Here is a 20,763-nt window from a genome sequence, read left to right on the forward strand (position 1 = left end):
TGCTGCAGATCCAGTGATTAGAACAATGCTGAGTGTATACTTAGGTGCTCAATAAGTAACTGTTAAACCAATGAACAAATATGATCAGAAAAAAACGTTACTGAAATAAACTCCACGGTGAGTAAAAAAGGCAACCCGCGGCATCTGTGCCAACAAAATGGATGGGTCCCTGATACCAGAGACCTAAAGAGATGGCCAATCCAGGGTCCTGAAACAAGTGTGGAGTCTGCTCTGCCATAAGGGCCCCCAAGTCAGGGCTGGGATTTTTCTTCCTCAATCTGTCCTTACGAAGAGGAGTTATTACTGGACCATAGGCCAGCCAACTAGGGAGACTCAGAGCGGGGTGTTTGGCTGATGTAAGTACAAATAATACTTCATAAGCCTTCCTTTCTCACGTACTCTAGTTTTTGTTTTTGTTTTTTTTTAAGATTTTATTTATTTGACAGAGAGAGAGACAGCGAGAGAGGGAACACAAGCAGGGGGAGTGGGAGAGGGAGAAGCAGGCTTCCTGCTGAGCAAGGAGCCAGATGTGGGACTCGATCCCAGGACCCCGGGATCATGACCTGAGCCCAAGGCAGACGCTTAACGACTGAGCCACCCAGGCGCCCTCACACACTCTAGTTCTAAAATCTAAGAACTCACTGCCTCTTTTTGATTCTCCCCCCTTCCAAGTTTTCTGGATAACAAAGCCATGGCTCAGAGTCCTGTCATTCAGTGCCTGGGGTGGCTACTTGTCAAAGCTGGTAGGAGTTCCTAATGGAGTGGCTGCCAGTCTAACAGCCCCAAAGCAACACAAAGTCATAGAGGTTCTGTTGCAGATGTAGTTTGTCTTTATTACTACAAAGACAATTCAGGATGTTATAAATTCTAACATTTACATAAGCACCTCAACCTTTTCAATATGTTTTCTCATTTGTTATTTCACTGAAGATGAGGAAGAAAAGAGTCATTCTGCCCACTGTACACTCAGAAGATCAAGCTCCAAAATCTGGGCCCTGCTCAGCATCACACAGGAGAAGGCATGATCAGGTCCCAGGTCTGCAGCTCCACATCTAGGTCTGGGGCCACAGCTTTCCCCAGGCTGCCTTCAGGATGGGGTGAGACAGGTAGACAGAAACTCAAGGCAGAGGGAGGGAGCACATGGGGAAGGACATAGTAGGAACTGTGCTAACACTCCAGAGGAAAAGAGAGAACCAGAGCACTGGCCAGACAATCAGAGAACAGGAAATAGACAAAGGGAGAAACTATATTAAATAATTGAGGAGACATTTGAAGAAAGGCAAACACACTGCCCTAGGGTACATGGGACAGACAGAAGCTACACCTCATAAGTAATTCACAACCGTTTTCCAAACGGTTCGAGGTTTTGCTTTTCATAGATCCTGTTTAATAATTCCAATATGGCTGGGGCGCCTGGATGGCTCTGTCGATTAAGCGTCTGACTTTTGGTATCAGCTCAGGTCATGATCTCAGGGTTGTGGGAGCGAGCCCCACATCAGGCTCTGTGCTCAGCGAGGAGTGCGCTTGAGATGCTCTCTCCCTCTGCCTCTCACCCCTCCCACATGCACGTGCATGCTCTCTCTAAAAAAATTAATCTTTATAAAAATATAGAAATGTATGAATTCCAATATGGCTGTGAGGAATCCTTGGTCAGATTTAGTTTGGGTCTTTGAACCCCATGGCTCCTCAAAGCTTCTATTCAGTGAGTCGAGAACAGCAGTGGACTGGTGAAGTTCCTGGCAACAGAAGTCCTATCTTCCACAATGCTAGCACTAAATTACCTGAATTCCCCTTCACAACTAGAATTAAAGGTTAAGCTGTGTTTTCTTTAATTCCCCCATGAAATCACAACTCAACCTGTTGCATGATAGCCTGACATACCAGCCCAAAGCAAGGACCTTGTACTTCCAATCCAAAGGCCAATGACTCAGAACGTTTATGACTCTTCTGCCGAAGAGAGCAAGTTTGGCCTCACCAGGGAACCGGTTCCTGGTCTGACCTGGGACTGAGTTAGGTGATGTCGAAGAAAGTGTTTACCCCACCCAGTAACTCATGAAAGCAGAATAGGACGTCACCCTAGAGACAACACCGCCAGATAACCGGCTGACTTGCATGGAAAAAAAACAATTTTGTCAGGGCCCTGCTAGCCTCCTGTGTACTCACTCCCCTCTAAGTATGATCAGCTCTCCAGTTATTTTGGCCTTTTATGCTCAACTAAAGGAAGAGTCTGTAGAGACCTGATACCTAAAGATCCACCCAAGTATGTTAAATGAGAAAAAATAAAAGCTGCCAAGATCAGAGCAGGACTAAGTTGGCCAATAACCTCTAAGATCCTTAATCCTTTAAATATCTGTAACGGAAAAGCTGTTGGAATTCTTGTTTTTCACCCTGGAGAGAAACACAGGAAAGAGGAAAGAGAACTCAGGCCCACTTTCTCTCTAAGAGGATCATAGACCTGCTATTTGAGTCCTGAGAAAGAGTTATGAGCAAAGAAAGAAGATGAAGAGGCTGCATCATAATTCCTGCAGATACAGTATACACTCATCCTCTCTCACCACAAAGGCTGACAAAATCAGAAAGAAAGAAAGAAAGAATGTCTTTTAGCCTAGTTTATAGAGAACAAGGACGCAGTCATGTGTGGGAGGATGTTGAAGATCTGTGTCTTGATGAGGATCTCAAACAAGCTTTTGATTATGATTACACAGTCTTCCTGGGCCACCATCGTCCCTAGTCTGAATTACGGCAATAACCTCCTATCTGGTTTCCGTGCTTCTACCCACACCCCCTGCCTCCATTCTAATTCTCAACAAAGCAGGTGGAGGGATCCTTTAAAAGTAAGTCAGAGCATGTTGTTCTTCTGCTCAACAGCCTTTAATAACATCCAGTTTCATATTCTTTTCCATGCTCGACAAGGCGGTCTATGATCTTCCCCCCATTATCTGTCTAAGCTTCATCTACGTCCCTCTCTCTTCTTTTAGCTCCAACCACACACTGACTTGTTCTGAACCCACAAACACACTAGACATGCTCCCACCTTAGGGCTTTAGTACTTGTTGTTTCTCCTGAGATGCTCCTTTCCAATATTGCCAGTCCTTACCATGAACTACTTTTTATTTGCCCACAGTATTTATCAACTTAAAACACACCGTCCATAATTTAGTTATTAGTTATATTTATTATCTATCTGCCTCCGCTAGAAGCTAAGCTCCAATTTTGTTCACAGATGTATTTTAAGTGCCTGAAATAGCTCTTGGGACTTAACAGGCATGCAATAAATTTATTGAATAAATAAACGACTTCTCTTGCTCCTTCTCCTTAGATCTACCTATGTCTTTTTGAGCTTCATTCAAACGATTCCAGTATCCTAGAGGAGACAGAATGACCAAAAGGTTAAGAGCACAGTTTAGGGTCAGATAGTCCTTTTTGCAAATCCCAGCTCTACCACTCGCTAACTGGGTGACCTTGGGCAATATCAGGTCTGACCTGTGTCTTATTTGCCTCAGTGATAAAATGGAACTAGTAACAAGGCCCATAAGGCAGCTGTGGAATTCAATGAATTGGTATGTATAAAGCACTTGACTAAGTGCCTTGTCTATGATAATACTCAATAAGTATTAACTATGATAATTACAGCACAAGTGTGATCAGTCCTTTCCCTGCTGCAAACTCTCCAATGGTTCTTAAAATCAAGGATAAAATCATAAAGAGCATGATATTCCCAATTCCACCTCTCTGAATCTCTAACCTTTCCACTTTATCTATGCTACCCTATCCAGTATTTTCCAGGCCCTTAATCTCTCCAAGCTCTTCTCAACCTCAAAATCTTTGCACATGCTGTTTCCTCTGCCTGTGGAACTCTGATTCAAGGGCTGGCAAACTTTTTCCATAGGGCCTGACGGTAATGATTTTGGCTTTGTGAGCCATAGGGTTTCTGTCACAACTCTTCAACCCCTCACTGTAGCATAAAAACAGCCCAAACAATAGAACAATACATAAAGAAACAGATGCGGCTGTGTCCCAATAAAACTTTATCTAGAAAAGCCTTCCCCAACACCCCTGACTAGGCTAAGTTCCCCCGTTATATACTCCCACACTACTCTCTGGAGCCCTTATCACAATCTTAAGTTTAAATTATCTCATTTTTTTGTTCATTGTTCATGATTTAATTGTTCCCTCTTCCAGACTATAAGCTACATAAAACAGAGACCATGGCTGTTTTGCCCCTGCTGTATAATAGGTGTTGAAAAATAATGGACATAACACTGCAAATGAAAAAGAGGTTGGCCCTTTCTTCTAGAATATATCTTACTACAATAGCTATTGGCCTAGGTTAAAAATACTAGATGCCCTGAGAGAGGAGCAAAGATGCTGATGATGTTTTCTCAGGATTTAGGGCAGGAAGGTTTGCTGTTGAAGATGTTACTTAAAAGTCAGATTTATGGACAAAGAAATACGATACCTGATGGACATAATATTCAAGATCAAAGAGTGCAGCAATCTTCTCTTCTAGGCTGGAGCTGGAACTGTTGAACTTGTTGATCAACCGTACCATGATCTGCATGTCAGTCTCAATGACAACATTCAGCTCCTCAAACTCCTTCTTTAGTTCCTCAATGGGGCGAAAGAGTCGTTTAACCTTGGCCTGCCTTGCCTAAGAAGATAATTGAAGCAAAAAGATAATTAGATCAATTGGAGACATCTCTCCAAGACAGTTGTCGCCTATCATGGATGCCCATTGTCAAGGAATTACTGCTCCAGGATTCAAAACCTTCTTTCATCTGTACTATCAAAAAATCCTCCTACAAGAATACCTCAATTTATTGCACTTCACTTTGTCAAACTTAGAGCTGTTACTTCTTCTTCTTCTTTTTTTTTTTTACAAATTGGAGGTTTGTGGCAACCAGCATTTAGCTATTCTATCAGCCATTTTTCCAACAGCATTTGCTCACTCTGTGTCTGTGTGTCACATTTCGGTAATTCTTGCAATATTTTGAACTTTTTCATTATTATATTTGTCCTGGTGATCTATGATCAGTGGTATTTGATATTACTATTGTAGTTGTTTTGGTGTGCCACAAGCCACACCAAAACTTAACTGATAAATGTTTTGTGTATTCTGACTGCATCGCTGATAGGCAATTCCCCCATCTCTCTCCTTCTTCTTGGGCCTGCCTGTTTCCTGAGACAATGATTTTGAAATTAGGCCAATTAATAACCCTACAATGGCCTCTTAAGTATTCAAGTGAAAGGAAGAGTCTCATGTCTCATTTTAAATCAAAAGCTAGAAATGACTAGGCTTAGTGAGGATGGCATGTCAAAAGCTGGGATAACTAAAAGACAGGCCTCTTGTGCCAAACAGTTAGCCAAGTTGTGAATGCAAAGAGTTCCTGATGGAAAGTGAAAGTGCTATTCCAGTGAACACACAAACTGTAAGAAAGCAACACAGTCGTATTGCTGATGCGGAGAAAGTTTTAGTGGTCTGGATAGAAGGTCAAACCAGCCACAGCATTTCCTTAAACCAAAAAGCCTAATCCAGAGCAAGGTCCTAAAATCTCTTTAATTCTATGAAAGCTGAAAGAGATAAGGAACCTGCAGAAGAAAAGTCTGAAGCTAGCAGAGGTTGGTTCATGAGGTTTAAGAAAACAAGCCATCTCCGTAACATAAAAGTGCCAGGTGAAGCAGCAAGTGCTTATATAGAAGCTGCAGCAAGTTATCTGGAAGATCTAGCTAATTCGTGAAAGTGGCTAGACTCAGCAACAGGTTTTCAGTGTAGACAAAATACCCCTCTATTGGAAGAAGATGCCATCTAGGACTTCCATAGCTAGAGGAGGAGAAGTCAATGCCTGGCTTCAAAGCACGGGCTGATTTTCTCGTTAGGGGCTAATGCAGCTGCTGACTTTAGGTTGAAACCATTGTTTATTTGCTACTCCAAAAATCCTAGGGCCCATAAGAATTAAGCTAAATCTACTTGGCCTGTCCTCTATAAATGGAACAAAAAAGCCTGGATGACAACATGTCTATTTACAACATGGTTTACTGAATATGTTAAGACAAACATTGAGACCTACCGTCAGAAAGAAAAAATTCCTTTCAAAGTATTACTGCTTATGGACAACGCACCTGGTCACCCAAGAGCTCTGAGAGATGTACAACAAGATTAATGTTGTTTTCATGCTTGCTAACATATCTATTCTGCAGCCCATGGATCAAGAAGTCATGTTGACTTCCAAGTCTTAATTATAATAATAAGAAAATACATTTGGTAAGGCTACAGTTGCCACAGATAGTGACTCCTTTAATGGATTTAGGCAAAGTAAACTGAAAACCTGTTGCAAAGTATTCCCATTCTAGATCCCATTAAGAACATGATGGGAAGAAGTCAAACTATCAACATGAACAGGAGTTTGGAAGAAGTCAGTTCTAACATTCATGGATGACTGTGACGAGTTCAAGTTTTCAGTGGGGGAAATAAGTGCAGATGAGGTAGAAATATCAAGAGAATTAGAAGTGGAGCCTGAGGATGTGACTGAACTGTTGCAGCATGATAAAACTTTAATGAATGAAAAGTTGCTTCTTCTGGATGAGCAAAGAAAGTAGTTTCCTGAAATGGAATCTACTCCTGGTGAACATGCTGTGAAGACTGCTGAAATGACAACAAAGGATTTAGAATACTACATAAACTCAGTTGATAAAGCAGTCAAAGGGTTTGAGAGAATTGACTCCCATTTTGAGAGAAGTTCTATTGTGGTATAATGTTATCAAACAGCATCACATGCTGCAGAGAAACTGTTCATGAAATTGTTCAATGTGGCAAACTTCATTGCTTTCTTATTTTAAGAAATCGCCACAGCCACCTTAATGTTCAGCAACCACCACCCTCATCAGTCAAGCAGCCATCAACATTGAGACAAGACCCTCCACAAGCAAAAGGATTACAATTCACTAAAAGCTCAAGGTGGTTAGCATTTTTTAGCAATAAAGTACTTTTTGAATTAAGGTATGTATATTGTTTTTTAGACATAATGCTATTGCACATTTAGTAGACTGCAGTACAGAGTAAACATAACTCTTACATGCACTGGGAAACCAAAAAAGTAATCTGACTTGATTTATTGCAGTGGTCTAGAACCAAACCCACACCGTCTTCAAAGCATACCTGCACCTTCTAAGACGCCCACAGAAGAGAGCCCTCAGAGTCTATCTATATAGACCTCTGCCCCAAAAACACACTCAAGATTTTCCAGGTTCACTTATCCCAATCTGACTTCTAATGTTCAAGAAGAATGGAAAGTCTTCTTGCTGCCATCACTGAGGTCAGGGGAAGCAATGCAAGCTCACCTTCAATCCCTAAACTCCGTTGAAAAGGCTGAGGTCTAAGGTGGAATAATCCACACCTTGGTTCTGTATCTTCTACAATCATTTACTATCTTTGCTGTGCCCTGCCCAATCCAGCAACATTTTAGGGAAACCCAGATGTAGGAAACTGTGGGTAAAGAGCTATCAGAGTGGGAGCAATTTGCTGATGAAAATTAAATCACTCTCATTACTGTCAAACTAACTACAGGTGTACAATTTGTTCAACTGTTTGAAGTGGCTAAATTACTGTATGTACTATACTCAAGTCTCAATTTTCTCTCAATCCTTCTCCACCCCACACACATACAAAAATTTAAAAAATGAAGTTATGTTGGAGGTGAATAAAAGACTTCAATTAGATATTTTATACATGTGACACTCCCATTTTCTTCCCAATTTTAGAGGACAGTGCTTATAAATAGAGTCCAAAAGGTCACAGTGGTTTGTGTCTCTATCTTCCAAGAAAAATTAAAAGGCAGGAATATTTATAAAAAGCAGAATGATGAGCAGCTGTCAGCTCCAAATTGCTCATCTATTACCTATGGATTTTCTCCCCAGTTACAAGTACTCCATAGAAACACCAACCAAAGAAATGAATCAGCCTCTCTTAAAAAAGACCAAGCCCCTAGCAGAGCAATGCTACCTATGGGATACCATTTCCTGCTTCTTCAGGCTAAAACAACAGTGAAATGCTCTCCCTACACCCAGCTAAAGGACTCTGGATGGCCGCCAAAGGCAGGGCAAAGAGGTCTGGGGAAGCTGAGTTACTGCCTAGAGCTGTGGGATGTCAGGCAAGTGAGCAGGATAAGAAATAAGTCACCTCCACCTCACGAAAATGATGTGTACCTGGCCCTCAGGAAGAGGGCCTATTTTAAGAAAAAAAAAAAAAAAAACTTTTTATTTTGCAATAATTATAAACTCACAGAAAGTTACAAAAATAATACACAGAGTACCATGTACCCTTGGTTCAGCTTCCCCCAATGGCAACATCTTACGTTAACAGTACACTAACAAAACCAAGAAAATGACAAAGGTATAATGCTGTTAACTAGACTATAAGCCTTACTCAGATTTTATCAGCTTTTACATGTACACATTTGCACGTATATGTGTGTATATTATTCTATACAATTTTATCCAATATATATATTCATGTATCCACCAGAACAATCAGGCTACTGAACTATTCCACCACCACCAAACTCCACTGGGCGATCCCTTTACAGCGCACCTCACCCTCCCACCCATCCCTTTGTCCTGGCAATCACTACTTTGTTCTCCATCTCCTTAATTCTGGCATTTAGATAATGTTATAAAGATGGAATAACAAGGTCTGTAATCTTTTGAGATAGTATTTTTATATGAACATAATGCACTTGAGATCTATCCAAGTTACCACATGCATCAATGGTTCATTTATTTTTAATGCTGAGTAGTACTGCATTATACAGATGTACAGTTTGCTTAACCATTCACCTGTTGAACATTTGAGTTGTTTCCAGGTGTTGACTATTATGAACATAAATATTTGTATAAGGGTTTTTATATAAATTCAAGTTCTTATTTCTCTGGCAATAAATACCCACAAGTACAACTGCTGGGTCATATGACAAACGTGTTTGGTTTTATAAGAAACTGCCTATTTTCCATGGTGACTGTACCATTTTACATACTCACCAACAATGTATGAAACACTCAGTTTCTCCACATCCTCACTAGTATTTAGTATTATCACCACTTTTGTTTTAGGTATTTTAATAGATGTATAGTGATAGTTCATTGTGGATTTAATTTGCATTTCTCCAAAGGCTAAAGACATTAAACATCTTTTCGGGTGGTTATTTGCCATCGACAAATCATCTTCGGTGAATTATCTGTTTGTTCACTTCCTTTCCCCATTCTCTAAATATGTTGTCACTTTTTACTGTTGAGCTTTCAGAGTTCTTTATATTCTAGATACAAGTCTTTAATCAGATACAGTCTTTGCTTTGCACAGATCTTACATGCACCAAGTTCAAATACTATAGTTTCAATAACACCATTCTCCCAACACTACTGAAATTTCAGTTACCACAAATTTCATTTAACAGTAATCACATGAAGTACAAACTTTGTTGCTGGCTCTTTAGTCCACAACTCACTACATATAACATAAATGCTCATGATGATGAGTGGGTGATCATACCACTTCTTCCTAGGTCTGTCTGACAGGTCACTAAAAATTCGTTTCTCCGTTCACACACAGATGTCAAGTGTGTAGTTGTAGGACTTCCTCATCTTCCAATGACAAGCCCAAGTAACATATCATAAAAATGGGTAATCAAAAGAAAAGAAGTGGCCAAGAAAGACCAAAGTGCAGCAAAGAAAGTAACAGTGGTAACTCTGATGGTGAAACTCATATTGAATGTATATGGAGCTAGAGAAGAGGTCATAATTTTTGTTTCAACTATCAAACACTATTTTTCAAATGTAAGAGAATGATAGTCTATTCTTTTTTTAATTTTTTTTTATATTTTTTAAAGATTTTATTTATTTATTAGAGAGAGAGAGAATGAGAGAGAGCGAGTACATGAGAGGGGGGAGGGTCAGAGGGAGAAGCAGACTCCCTGCCGAGCAGGGAGCCTGATGCAGGACTTGATCCAGGGACTCCAGGATCATGACCTGAGCCGAAGGCAGTCGCTCAACCAACTGAGCGACCCAGGCGCCCAGATAGTCTATTCTTTTTCCCCTTATTTTCATTCATTGTTCTTTTTTTTTTTAAAGCTTTTATTTATTTATTCATGAGAGACAGAGAGAGAGAGAGGCAGAGGGAGAAGCAGGCTCCCAAGGAGCAGGGAGCCCGATGTGGGACTCGATCCCAGGACCCTGGGATCATGACCTGAGCCGAAGGCAGACGCTTAACCATCTGAACCACCCAGGCGCCCTCATTGTTCTTTTCTTATTCCTGATGGTTCCAAGTGTCGTTCTACTGTTACTTCATTTTTATTTGGAGAATATTCTTTAGTCATTCTTTTAGGTACATCTGCTAGTGACAAATGTTTTCAATTTTGTGTAAGAATGTCTTGATTTCTCTTTTGCTAATGAAGGATATTTTCATTGGCTATAGAATTCTGAGTGGACAGTTTTTTCAGCACTTGAAAAATATTGTGATACATACTTTGGTCTTGGTAGTTTCAAATGAAAAATGCACAGTCAATCATTGTACCCTAAGGCAGTATGTTTTTTCTGTTTTCAACATTTTTTCTGTAGCTGTGAAGAGTCATGGTGTTGATTTCTCGGAGTTTATCCTACTGAAAATTCAGTTTCATGAATCTATTCATTTATGCCCTTCATCATATTTGGGCATTTTTCCACCTTTATTTCTTAGTTTATTTTTTCATTATTTTTCAGTACTCTCCTTTCCTAAGACTCCAATGACAGAAATGTTAAATCCTTTCTTATAATCACACAGGTCCCTAAGTCTCCGTTCATTTTTTCCCTATTTTTAGTCATTTCTCTCTGTCTTCAAGTTTACTGGTTCTTCTCTTTCCTATTCTGCTACTGAGCCCTGATATTCAGTGATTTTTAAACATTCTGAGTTGTATTTTTTTTTCAGTTCTAAAAATTCCATTTGGTTCTTTCTTCTGTCATCTACTTCTTTGCTGAGGTTGTCATTTGTTTCAAGAGTGTTCATAATCATTTGTTGAATGATTTTTATAACTGCTTTAAAATCCTTTTTAGGTAATTCAAACTTCTGTGTCATCTCACTGTTGGCATCTATTATCTATTAGTTCAAGGTTTGTTTTTGTTTTTTTTTGTATTCTGGACATTTTGGATATTAGTTTTAAGATTTCTCTAACTTACTGAATCTTCCTTTTCAGTAAGCAGTTAAAATGTTTACATTTAATACACTGGTTCTGTCCTTCTTGTGTGGCTGTGACTCTAAGATAATTTAGTTTCCAGACCCTATGCAGTGTTATTTTGGTCTGTTTCCTTTATATCCTGCCAAAGGCTCATCTAGACACCGGGCAGTATTCCACACTGCGTTTCAGTTATCAGATCTTTTGCTGTGTTAATTCTGGTCAGTTTCTCATGTGGGTCACCAGAGAATATGCCCAAAATTTCATTTGTGAAATCCTTTTCTCCAGCTCCCTTCTCTCCAAAATCCTACCACCACTCTCTAGTTAGGAGGAGGAAGAACATCACCTGCCACCACTGGACACTCTACACTGGGACAAGAAGTCCTTCCTTGGCCTCTTTATCACCCTGCTGGGGGAACTGAAACACTGCTTCACTGATGCTGGTGTGAGGGTGGAAGTTCAGGCTCCTCACTTACCCTCACTGACAATGTCCCAGAGTGGGGAGCAAAATGATGCCTCACGCTATCTCAGTGCCACCAAGTAGAAGGTCAGACTACAGATTCCCCATTCACCACCACCCATTCCCCCCAACCCGACCAACACACACAATGGCATCACCTCTGCTCCAAGTGAAAAACCACCTTGGTAGTGTCAGGCAGAAGAAGACATTCAAATATCCTTCTTGGCCTCTACTGACACCACCCCAACAGGAGAAGCAGCTTGCTACCCCCAATGTAGAGGGTGGAAAACCAGGCTCCACACTTGGTGTCTGCTGGTACCACACCAGCAGGGGAAACAGAGAATAGTATCCTACCATTGGGCAGAGGGTAGGAATTCCAGCTCTCTGTTCAAGGCTCACTGATGCCACCTTGGTCAAGGTAGCAGAATCCTGCATCACATCATATCATTGCCAGAGATAGGGGGTAGAAGTTCGGTCTACCCACTCGGTCTCTGCTGACACCACTCTGGTGGAGGAATAAGAGTGCAGCCTGCTACCACAAAGTGGGAGGTGGAAATCCAAGTTTCCCTTCAATTTCCACTGGCACTAAGGGTGGGGTGGGAGATTTCCATCGTCTTTGGCTAAAGTAGGACAGATATTGTCAAAAAGGGTTTAGTTCTTTTAGGCTGCCCTTTTCCTAGCAATTTCTCTAGAAAGAATAGGTCTTTTTTAGGGCTTTTTTCTATCTGTACCTGTTGGCATTTCCTGGATGTGGGCCTCTCGAATGCCCACTCTGGGATATACAAAGGGCAAAAAGAATGTCCAAGGAACTCACTATCATGTTATTCTTCAAGTTCCAAGGTCACTAGCCAGTCTCCTTTCTTCTTCCCACCTTTTAGAGTCTTCTTATATTTGCTTTTAGTATTATGTCCAAGGTTTTTAGTTGTCCTTAGCAGGAGTAATATTAAGAAATGAGTCTACTTTATCTTGTCCAGCATCAAAAGTTTAAGAAGGTCATGTTTTTAAATGGAACAATTTATAGGATACAGGTGAACAACAGCTGACATAATAAAATAGGGCATCAAGCCATTTGTATGGTAATAGAGGTATAAAGGGATCAGATTCAACAGTCCAAATCTGTCTGGCTAGATGCGAGTTTTTCCACAAGGTAAGGGGTTCTGGGAAGGACTGATTCATTTAAATCTAAGGTACAAACATATACAATAGAATTGGTGCCCTTCCCCCTAAAAAATCAAGTCAGAAAAACATTCACTCAAATGATAGGATACGGCACAATATTTGACAGTATTGCTTTTATAAATAGCAAAAGCACCATCCTGTTCTTGCAAGCCACCACACAACTTGAGTTTAAAGACTGATAAACAAAAAGCATAATGCCATCTGCAGCCAAGAGCTTGAGACATGTCAGAAACTCCCCAACCTACTTCAAGTCAATTTATTTGCCAGTCCCAAGGGCACTGACGATGAGCTGAGTCAATCCCAAAAGGCTCCAAATGAAAGCAGGAGAAAAACCCCAGGCTCTAGCACCTCAGTGAAGAAGCCAACAACCTACACTCCAAAGAAGTAAGGAGTGTGTCAGCCTTATCTTGCAAACAGCAGTTGACTTATACCAGCTTGAATAAGGATCCTGCATTTGGGTACTGATACTGGGATCTCCTCTTGCAATGGGAAAGGATTCTTTCTTTCTTTTTTTTTTTTTTTGTATTTTTTTTGTATTTATTTATTTTTATTCTTATGTTAATCCCCATACATTACATCATTAGTTTTAGATGAAGTGTTCCATGATTCATTGTTTGTGCATAACACCCAGTGCTCCATGCAGAATGTGCCCTCCTCAATACCCACCACCAGGCTAACCCATCCTCCCACCCCCACCCCTCTAGAACCCTCAGTTTGTTTTTCAGAGTCCATTGTCTCTCATGGCTCGTCTACCCCTCCGATTTCCCCCGCTTCATTCTTCCCCTCCCACTACCTTCTTCTTCTTCTTTTTTTTTTTCTTAACATATATTGCATTATTTGTTTCAGAGGTACAGATCTGAGATTCAACAGTCTTGCACAATTCACAGCGCTTACCAGAGCACAAACCCTCCCTAGTGTCTATCACCCAGTCACCTTATCCCTCCCACCCCACCCCCCACTCCAGCAACCCTCAGTTTCCTGCAATTAAGAATTGGAAAGGATTCTTTTTAATTGCAAAAAAAATCAACCGAAAACTTAATCTCTTGCTTTTACATTTAAAAAATATTTTATTTTTTTATTTTAATCTTTATTTGGGTTTTTTTTTTATTTTTTCAAATTTTTATTTAAATTCTAGTTAGCTAACATACAGTGCAATATTGGTTTCAAGAGCAGAATTCAGGGATTCATCACTTACATAAAACACCCAATGCTCATCACAACAAGTGATGAGCATCACCCATCTAGCCTATCTCCCACCCACCTCCCTCCAGCAACCCTCAGTTTGTTCTCTATCATTAAGAGTCTCCTATGGTTTGTTTCCTTCTTTCTTTTTTTTCCCCTTCCCATATGTTTATCTGTTTTGTTTCTTAAATCCCACATATGAGTGAAATCATATGGTATTTGTCCTTCTCTGCCTTAGCATAATACAGTCTAGCTCCAGCTACGTCATTGCAAGTAGCAAGCTTTCATTCCTTTTGATGGCTGAGTAATGTTCCACTGTGTAGGTACACCACATATTCTTTATCCATTCATCAGTTGATGGACATTTGGCTTTTGTTGATAATGCTGCTATAAACATCGGGGTGCATATAACCCTTTGAATCAGTATTTTTGTATCCTTTGGGTAAATACCTAGTAGTGCAATTCCTAAATCATAAGGTAGTTCTATTTTTAACTTTTTGAGAAACCTCCATACTGTTTTTCAGAATGGCTGCACCAGTTTGCATTTCCACCAACGGTGTAAGAGGGTTCCCCTTTCTCCACATCCTCACCAACACTTGTTTCCTGAGTTAATTTTAGCCCTTCTGACAGGTGTGAGGTTAAAAAACATTTTCTTAATATTCATACTTTTCTATACAAACTTTACTATGGGAAAGAAGACCATTAAAAGAGAACAAAGAGAAGAGATGGGGTAAAGTGGGTCTTCCACCCACAGAGAAGACATGGATCAGGGGCTGACTGCTATGTTTCCATCAGGCCCACATGGAGCCCACGGTGAGGGGATGATGAGTGAGGATGAGCCCAATCCCTGGCCACAGGAACATCAATCTCTGCTCTAAGCACCTAAGCACACACCTCTCTCCTCTGCTCACCTCCGCTTCACCAGGTAAGAGGATTTGATTTTCCTCACCCTCCTATCCTGTGGTAGAATGAAATTCTATCTATCACCTTCCTACAACCCCTGCTGCTACCACTGCCATCCTGCTACTCATCTTCTCATACCACATACACTCTCCATACTGGGAGATGTGACTTCACTAAGATGAGGAAAGACATGGAGAACATGGTCTGCATATTAACACATCCTAATGAGGTCCTCTCCGACACCAAAAAAAAAAAGCTCATTTGTCTCAGAAACGCTTAGCTCTAAAGGATCTGAGGGACCCAAGGCTTCTTCCACTTAACATACAAGCTGTCAAGAACCTGATGCTGCCCCTCCAAGATATTGCCAGGATTCTAGGGCACTGGCAGAGAGACAAAGCAAAAGAGGACTGTGAGGGGGATAAGAGGAAGGGAGAACTTAGAAAGGTCTCTAAAGTAGCCATCAGAGGAGCTGCTTTCAAGGATGGGACTCAAATGGAAGTGTAAAAAAATGATAAGGGAGCAGAACTTGGGTGGCTCAGTCTGTTAATTGTCTGCCTTCAGCTCAGGTCATGATCCTAGGGTCCGGGGCTCAAGCCCCATATCAGGCTCTCTGCTCAGCAGAAAGTCTGCTTCTCCCTCTTCCTCTGCTGCTCCCCCTGCTTGTGCTCATGCTCTCGCTCTCTCTCTCTCGTCCAACAAATACATATATATATATATATATATATATTTTTTTTTTTTTTTTTTTTTTTAATGATATTGGAATTCTCTATCACATGAGTTCGTGCTCCATCTCAAGTTTAAGATTTCTTTCTGGTATAAGTCTGTAACCACAAGCATTCCCAGACATGAGGGGCATAGCAAGGGGCTGCAATTCTGCCTCTTTCTCCTTCTCATTCCCTTAGTCTGTACACAAATTTAGAACTGGAGGAAACCTCAGCCATCCTCTTGTTCCACCCCTGCACTGTACATTTAAGGAACGTGAGCCCTGGAACAGGGAATACACTTGCTACTATGTTCAAAAGACATGGACAAGGATAAAGGCTTCCTTCCCAGCCCAGTTCCTCTGTTCTTTAAGCTTGTGTCCAATCCAAGTGTAAGTGAGGAGATCTGTGTTTTAATCTCTATTCACCTCACTCTTGTCTGTGATAATGAAGAGTATGATTATCTCTGCTTTGTGCTTCATCTTCCCCAAACATATAACGCAAAGGTGGATCCTAAACAATGAAATGCTCCCAGCACTGGTGTGTATATATATACATATATATATATACATATATATATATATTTTTAAAGATTTTATTTATTTATTTGAGAGAGAGAATGAGAGACAGAGAGCACGAGAGGGAAGAGGGTCAGAGGGAGAAGCAGACCCCCCGCTGAGCAGGGAGCCCGATGTGGGACTCAATCCCGGGACTCCAGGATCATGACCTGAGCCGACGGCAGTCGCTCAACCAACTGAGCCACCCAGGCACCCACTGGTATATATTTTTAAATTGTCTATAAAGGATTACTTATTTGGCATAACTGCCCTTTAAATTATTTTACAATATTATTATCATAACCCCATGTTTATTTTAACAGCTTCAGGGAGAAGTGATTCCCTTCAAGGCTGTCCAGTAGGCTTACTAACTCCCTGGAAAGAATATCACACACCTTGTCTTCCTTTGAACTCTCCACTTCTGCCCCCTCCTTGAATTTTGCCAGTGCACTCTTGAGGTCCTGAGATGTGTAGGTGTTAGTGTTGATGTCCAGCCTGTCCAAAGAGAAGGTAAGAGTCAGGAAGGAGGCATCATCTTTCCCAAGAAAAAAACACCCCCCCACCGCAGGGGCTGGCACTCCAAAACAAGGTAAGCCAGGCCAGCTCTAACTCAGAGTGCACCACTCTAGCTTTGCCTTTCGTCAGCCACAAGTCCAACAGGTAGTCTGACCTTGAAGCTAAAGGAGGAAATACACAGCTGAAGATGGGGTCATTTCATGAAAGAGGAGGAAATGCCATGGGGCAGACAGAGGCCTACCATGGACAGAGAGCCCTCAGCCAGCTACACAGGCAGAAGTATGTCTGGAATGTCAGTGCAATGCTGTTCTGTCAGCGTGACAGGCAGGACCTCCTGGAGGATAGTGGGCACAAAGGATGTAACAAGCACCCTATTTATATTCTTCTAGTAAAGGGACCAATGGAGACCTGAGCCCCCCTGCCCCTCCCCACCACGTGCCTGGCCTGATATCACAAGGCAATCTTTCTTCACAAAAACAGGCTGGATAAATTCACACCTTTAAAACCAACTCCTGGGCACAGAGTAAATGCAGGAGCTAGGTGTCATTCTGACCAAGGAATAAGTTTGAGTTATTGAGGACTAGATGCAAAGCCAACCATCTTCCAAAGTCAGCCTCCGAGGAGAGGGAGGAAAGTAACCAATGTGGATGTCATCTCAAGAACCTGATGAAGACTTGAGTGGTGTCTTCTCAAAGCCCCCTGGAGCTGATCCAAGCCATGACCATTCATCTTGGAGAGAAGGCATTCATGGGATGGGGAGTGCGTTTTGCCACCAATGGTGATTTCTGATCAGTGAACAGAGAGGTAAGACCAAGAGTGACATGGACAAAGTAAGCGTGGAATGTGGTCTGTGCTTGACAAGACTGTCCAGCTCTGGGCAGGGGGAGGCAGTTGGGAGGGGGATGGTTTAAGGATAATCCAGGAGATATATGCAGGTGGCGAAGGAGGGGGCTAATGGGCTGCTCTGGGCCAGATAAGCATATCAGTCAAACAGTCAAGATGCCAGCAGGCCTCAGCTCTTATGAGAGGCACATGCTCTTAGGGCTTTGCCCATTTAGTCTTTGATTCATCCCAGAGACCCCTTAGAGCCCTGAGAAAAACACTTTTCTTCTCTAAACCTCAATCCTTATAAACTAATTAATAATAATTAATCACTCCCATTTATTGAACACTTAACCATGTGTCAGTCACTGTTTTAATCCTTTAAAAGTATTATTTCATTCAACTGATTACCACAATCCTACGAGGTAGGGAAGATGATCCCTCTTCCAGAAGAGCATCACCCGATGCCAGTAGCATGAGGATGCCACTGCCCTGCCCCTTATCCCTAAGAGAGAGATAAGTATTTGGGGGCACAGCTTGAACGGATTACCCCTCCGTCCTCTAAGACTTGGTCGGAACAAATTCCATCATGTCTCATTGCTCTATTTACCACCTTAAGTGCCACTCTTCCAGGCCGCTCACCATCACCCATTCTCAGCCCAAATTACACATACATACAAGTGCGCACATATGTGACTGCACACACAGACATCAAATCATCTTCAGGTGGTATTCTCACTTCATTCTTCACTCAGAAAAATAGATGCTATCATCAAGAATGCGTTCCTATTCCCCTCATCACCTCTATACACCAACCTGCACCAAATATACATTGTCTGCTTTCCCTTCTATGGCAAATGGATAACAGTGTCCCTATTCCTATTAGACTTATGTTCCAGATCCCACTTCCCTTTTCAAAAGCTTTAACTCCCATAATTATACTGCTCCCTCTTGTCTGCATCTTCAATCTCTCTCTTTGGTTGGATTATTCCTTTGAATATACCAACACTCTTTGGACTCCAGAGTCTCTAATTATGCCATTTCCCTGTTCTCCTTCAAGGTAAAACTTTATGAACACATTGTCTTAACTCACTATTCTCATCTTCGTGACTGCTACCAACACTGCCATTTGCTCTCATCCAGATTCAGTTCTCACAGCCTACTAAAACTTCTCATCAAAATTACTAAAATAATGGGGGCACCTGGGTGGCTCAGTTGGTTAAGCGACTGCCTTTGGCTCAGGGCATGATCCCGGGGTCCTGGGATCGAGCCCCGCGTCGGGCTCCCTGCTCGGCGGGAAGCCTGCTTCTCCCTCTCCCACTCCCCCTGCTTGTGTTCCCTCTCACTCTGTCTCTCTCTCTCTCTCTCTGCCAATTAAATAAATAAATAAAATCTTTAAAAAAAATTACTAAAATAATGGACGACCAGATCCAATGGGACTCTTCACTCATGTCATGCTCCTCAACTGCTCTGCAGCATTTACACAGTTCACCCCTCCCTTGTTGAAACACTCTCCTTCCTAGCTTCTTGTTACTACATTCTGCTGTTTCTTCCCCTTCTTCCCTCCTCTCTTTTGTTGGTTTCTCATCTCCTATCTGAACCCTATATACTTGAATGCCTCGGAGTTCAATCCTGAACAATCTTCTCTATCTCCACATTCTTCCCTAGTTCTTTTTTTTTTTTTTTTTTAAAGATTTTATTTATTTATTTGAGACAGAGAGAATGAGATACAGAGAGCATGAGAGGGAGGAGGGTCAGAGGGAGAAGCAGACTCCCTGCCGAGCAGAGAGCCCGATGCGGGACTCGATCCCGGGACTCCAGGATCATGACCTGAGCCGAAGGCAGTCGCTTAACCAACTGAGCCACCCAGGCGCCCCCCTAGTTCTTTTAAAATATCTGTCAGGCAGGGCACCTGGGTGGCTTAGTCGGTTAAGCATCTGCCTTCAGCTCAGGTCATGAACTTGGGGTCCTGGGATCAAGCCCCACATCAGGCTCCATGCTTAGCGGGGAGTCAGCTTCTCCCTCTCCCTCTGCTCCTCCCCCACACCGCCGCTGGTACTCTCAAAAAAATAAAATCTTTAAAACTAAATAAAGTATGTCAGGCAATGATGTCCAACTTTACATCTTTAACCAATCCTCTCCCCTGAGTATGAGCCAGACTGTGGTACAACTACCTGATATATATCATGGATCTCAGATGTTCATCAGGCACCTCAAACTTACTACATCTAAAACATAAGTCTTGACGTTTCTCCCCATCAATCTGTTCCTTTCTCAATCTTTTCCATTTCAATAAATGGTACTTCTAAGAACCTAGTTGTGTTAAATCCCAAAATGAGGCTTTATCTCAAATACCTCCCCCACCACCTTCCTTCACCCCTAAATCTATCATAAGCAAGTCCTGTTGGCACTACCTCCAAATTAAATCTCCACACCCAACCACTCTCCATCATGACACACTAGACTAAGCCACCATTATGTCTTACTTGACCTACTGAAATGACACCCTAATTGTCTCTCTGTGCTTCTTTTGTCCATCCTCAATCTACTCTCCATACACACAGCAACTAGACTGACTTTGTTAAACTACATCATATTAAACTACTCTCCCACCCCAAATCCTCCACTGGCTTTCCATTACAGTTCTCCTTAAATGAAGACCACTCAACATGCACCTCCAAACTCCACATGATCTGGCCCCTCATCAGGCCACTCTCCAAAATCATCTACTACTCTTCTTCCTTCTCCTACTCTCTAGTCATCCTGGTCATTTTCCTGTTTCCCAAACTTGATGAAGTCTCTTCCTTGACAAAGCTGGAGACTCTTCTTTTTCCCTCTGCCTGAGATGCTCTAACCTTAACCTTGTAAAATTAACTCTTTGCATGACTAAACCCCAGTCATTCTTCAGGTCTCAGTTCAAATATCATCTTAATGAGGTCTTCCAAACCATCCTATTTAAAGCGGCCTTCCCTAGGGATTGATTACCTTGCTTACTTCTTCCCTACATACTACCACTATCTGTAATTACTTCACTTGCATTTTTATTTTTCTGTTTTTCTGCTGGCCAGCCTCTCTAATGCTGACATCCTGTTTTGTTTACTACTGTACCTCTAATGTGTGGCACATAGGCACTCAATAGGTCTTTTATAAAATGAATGAATGGAGCAAGGAAATGGCCTGGTCTTTGGCCCACTCCATTAACCACAATGCTGTATTGTACCATGTTAAATGCTCAAGATGGGAAAACC

The 20,763-nt window shown here is 41.7% G+C and overlaps 1 protein-coding gene across 6 annotated transcripts in view; it reads right to left on the reverse strand.

The window, feature by feature from the left end:
• SIL1 (SIL1 nucleotide exchange factor) overlaps positions 1–20,763 on the reverse strand; it is a 219,706-nt gene that overhangs the window by 74,828 nt on the left and 124,115 nt on the right. For all 6 annotated transcript variants that reach the window (XM_045893334.2, XM_045893341.2, XM_045893325.2 and 3 more), the window contains 2 exons: positions 16,573–16,672; positions 4,460–4,651 (listed from right to left, as the gene is read on the reverse strand). In XM_045893334.2, coding sequence (XP_045749290.1) covers positions 4,460–4,651; positions 16,573–16,672 — 292 coding nt within the window. The remainder of the gene's footprint in view (positions 1–4,459; positions 4,652–16,572; positions 16,673–20,763) is intronic.

Source organism: Mirounga angustirostris, unplaced genomic scaffold (assembly GCF_029215605.1).
Source record: "Mirounga angustirostris isolate CCGP_5_RB_7025 unplaced genomic scaffold, mMirAng1.0.hap1 SCAF_7, whole genome shotgun sequence".
Lineage (NCBI taxonomy): Eukaryota > Metazoa > Chordata > Mammalia > Carnivora > Phocidae > Mirounga > Mirounga angustirostris.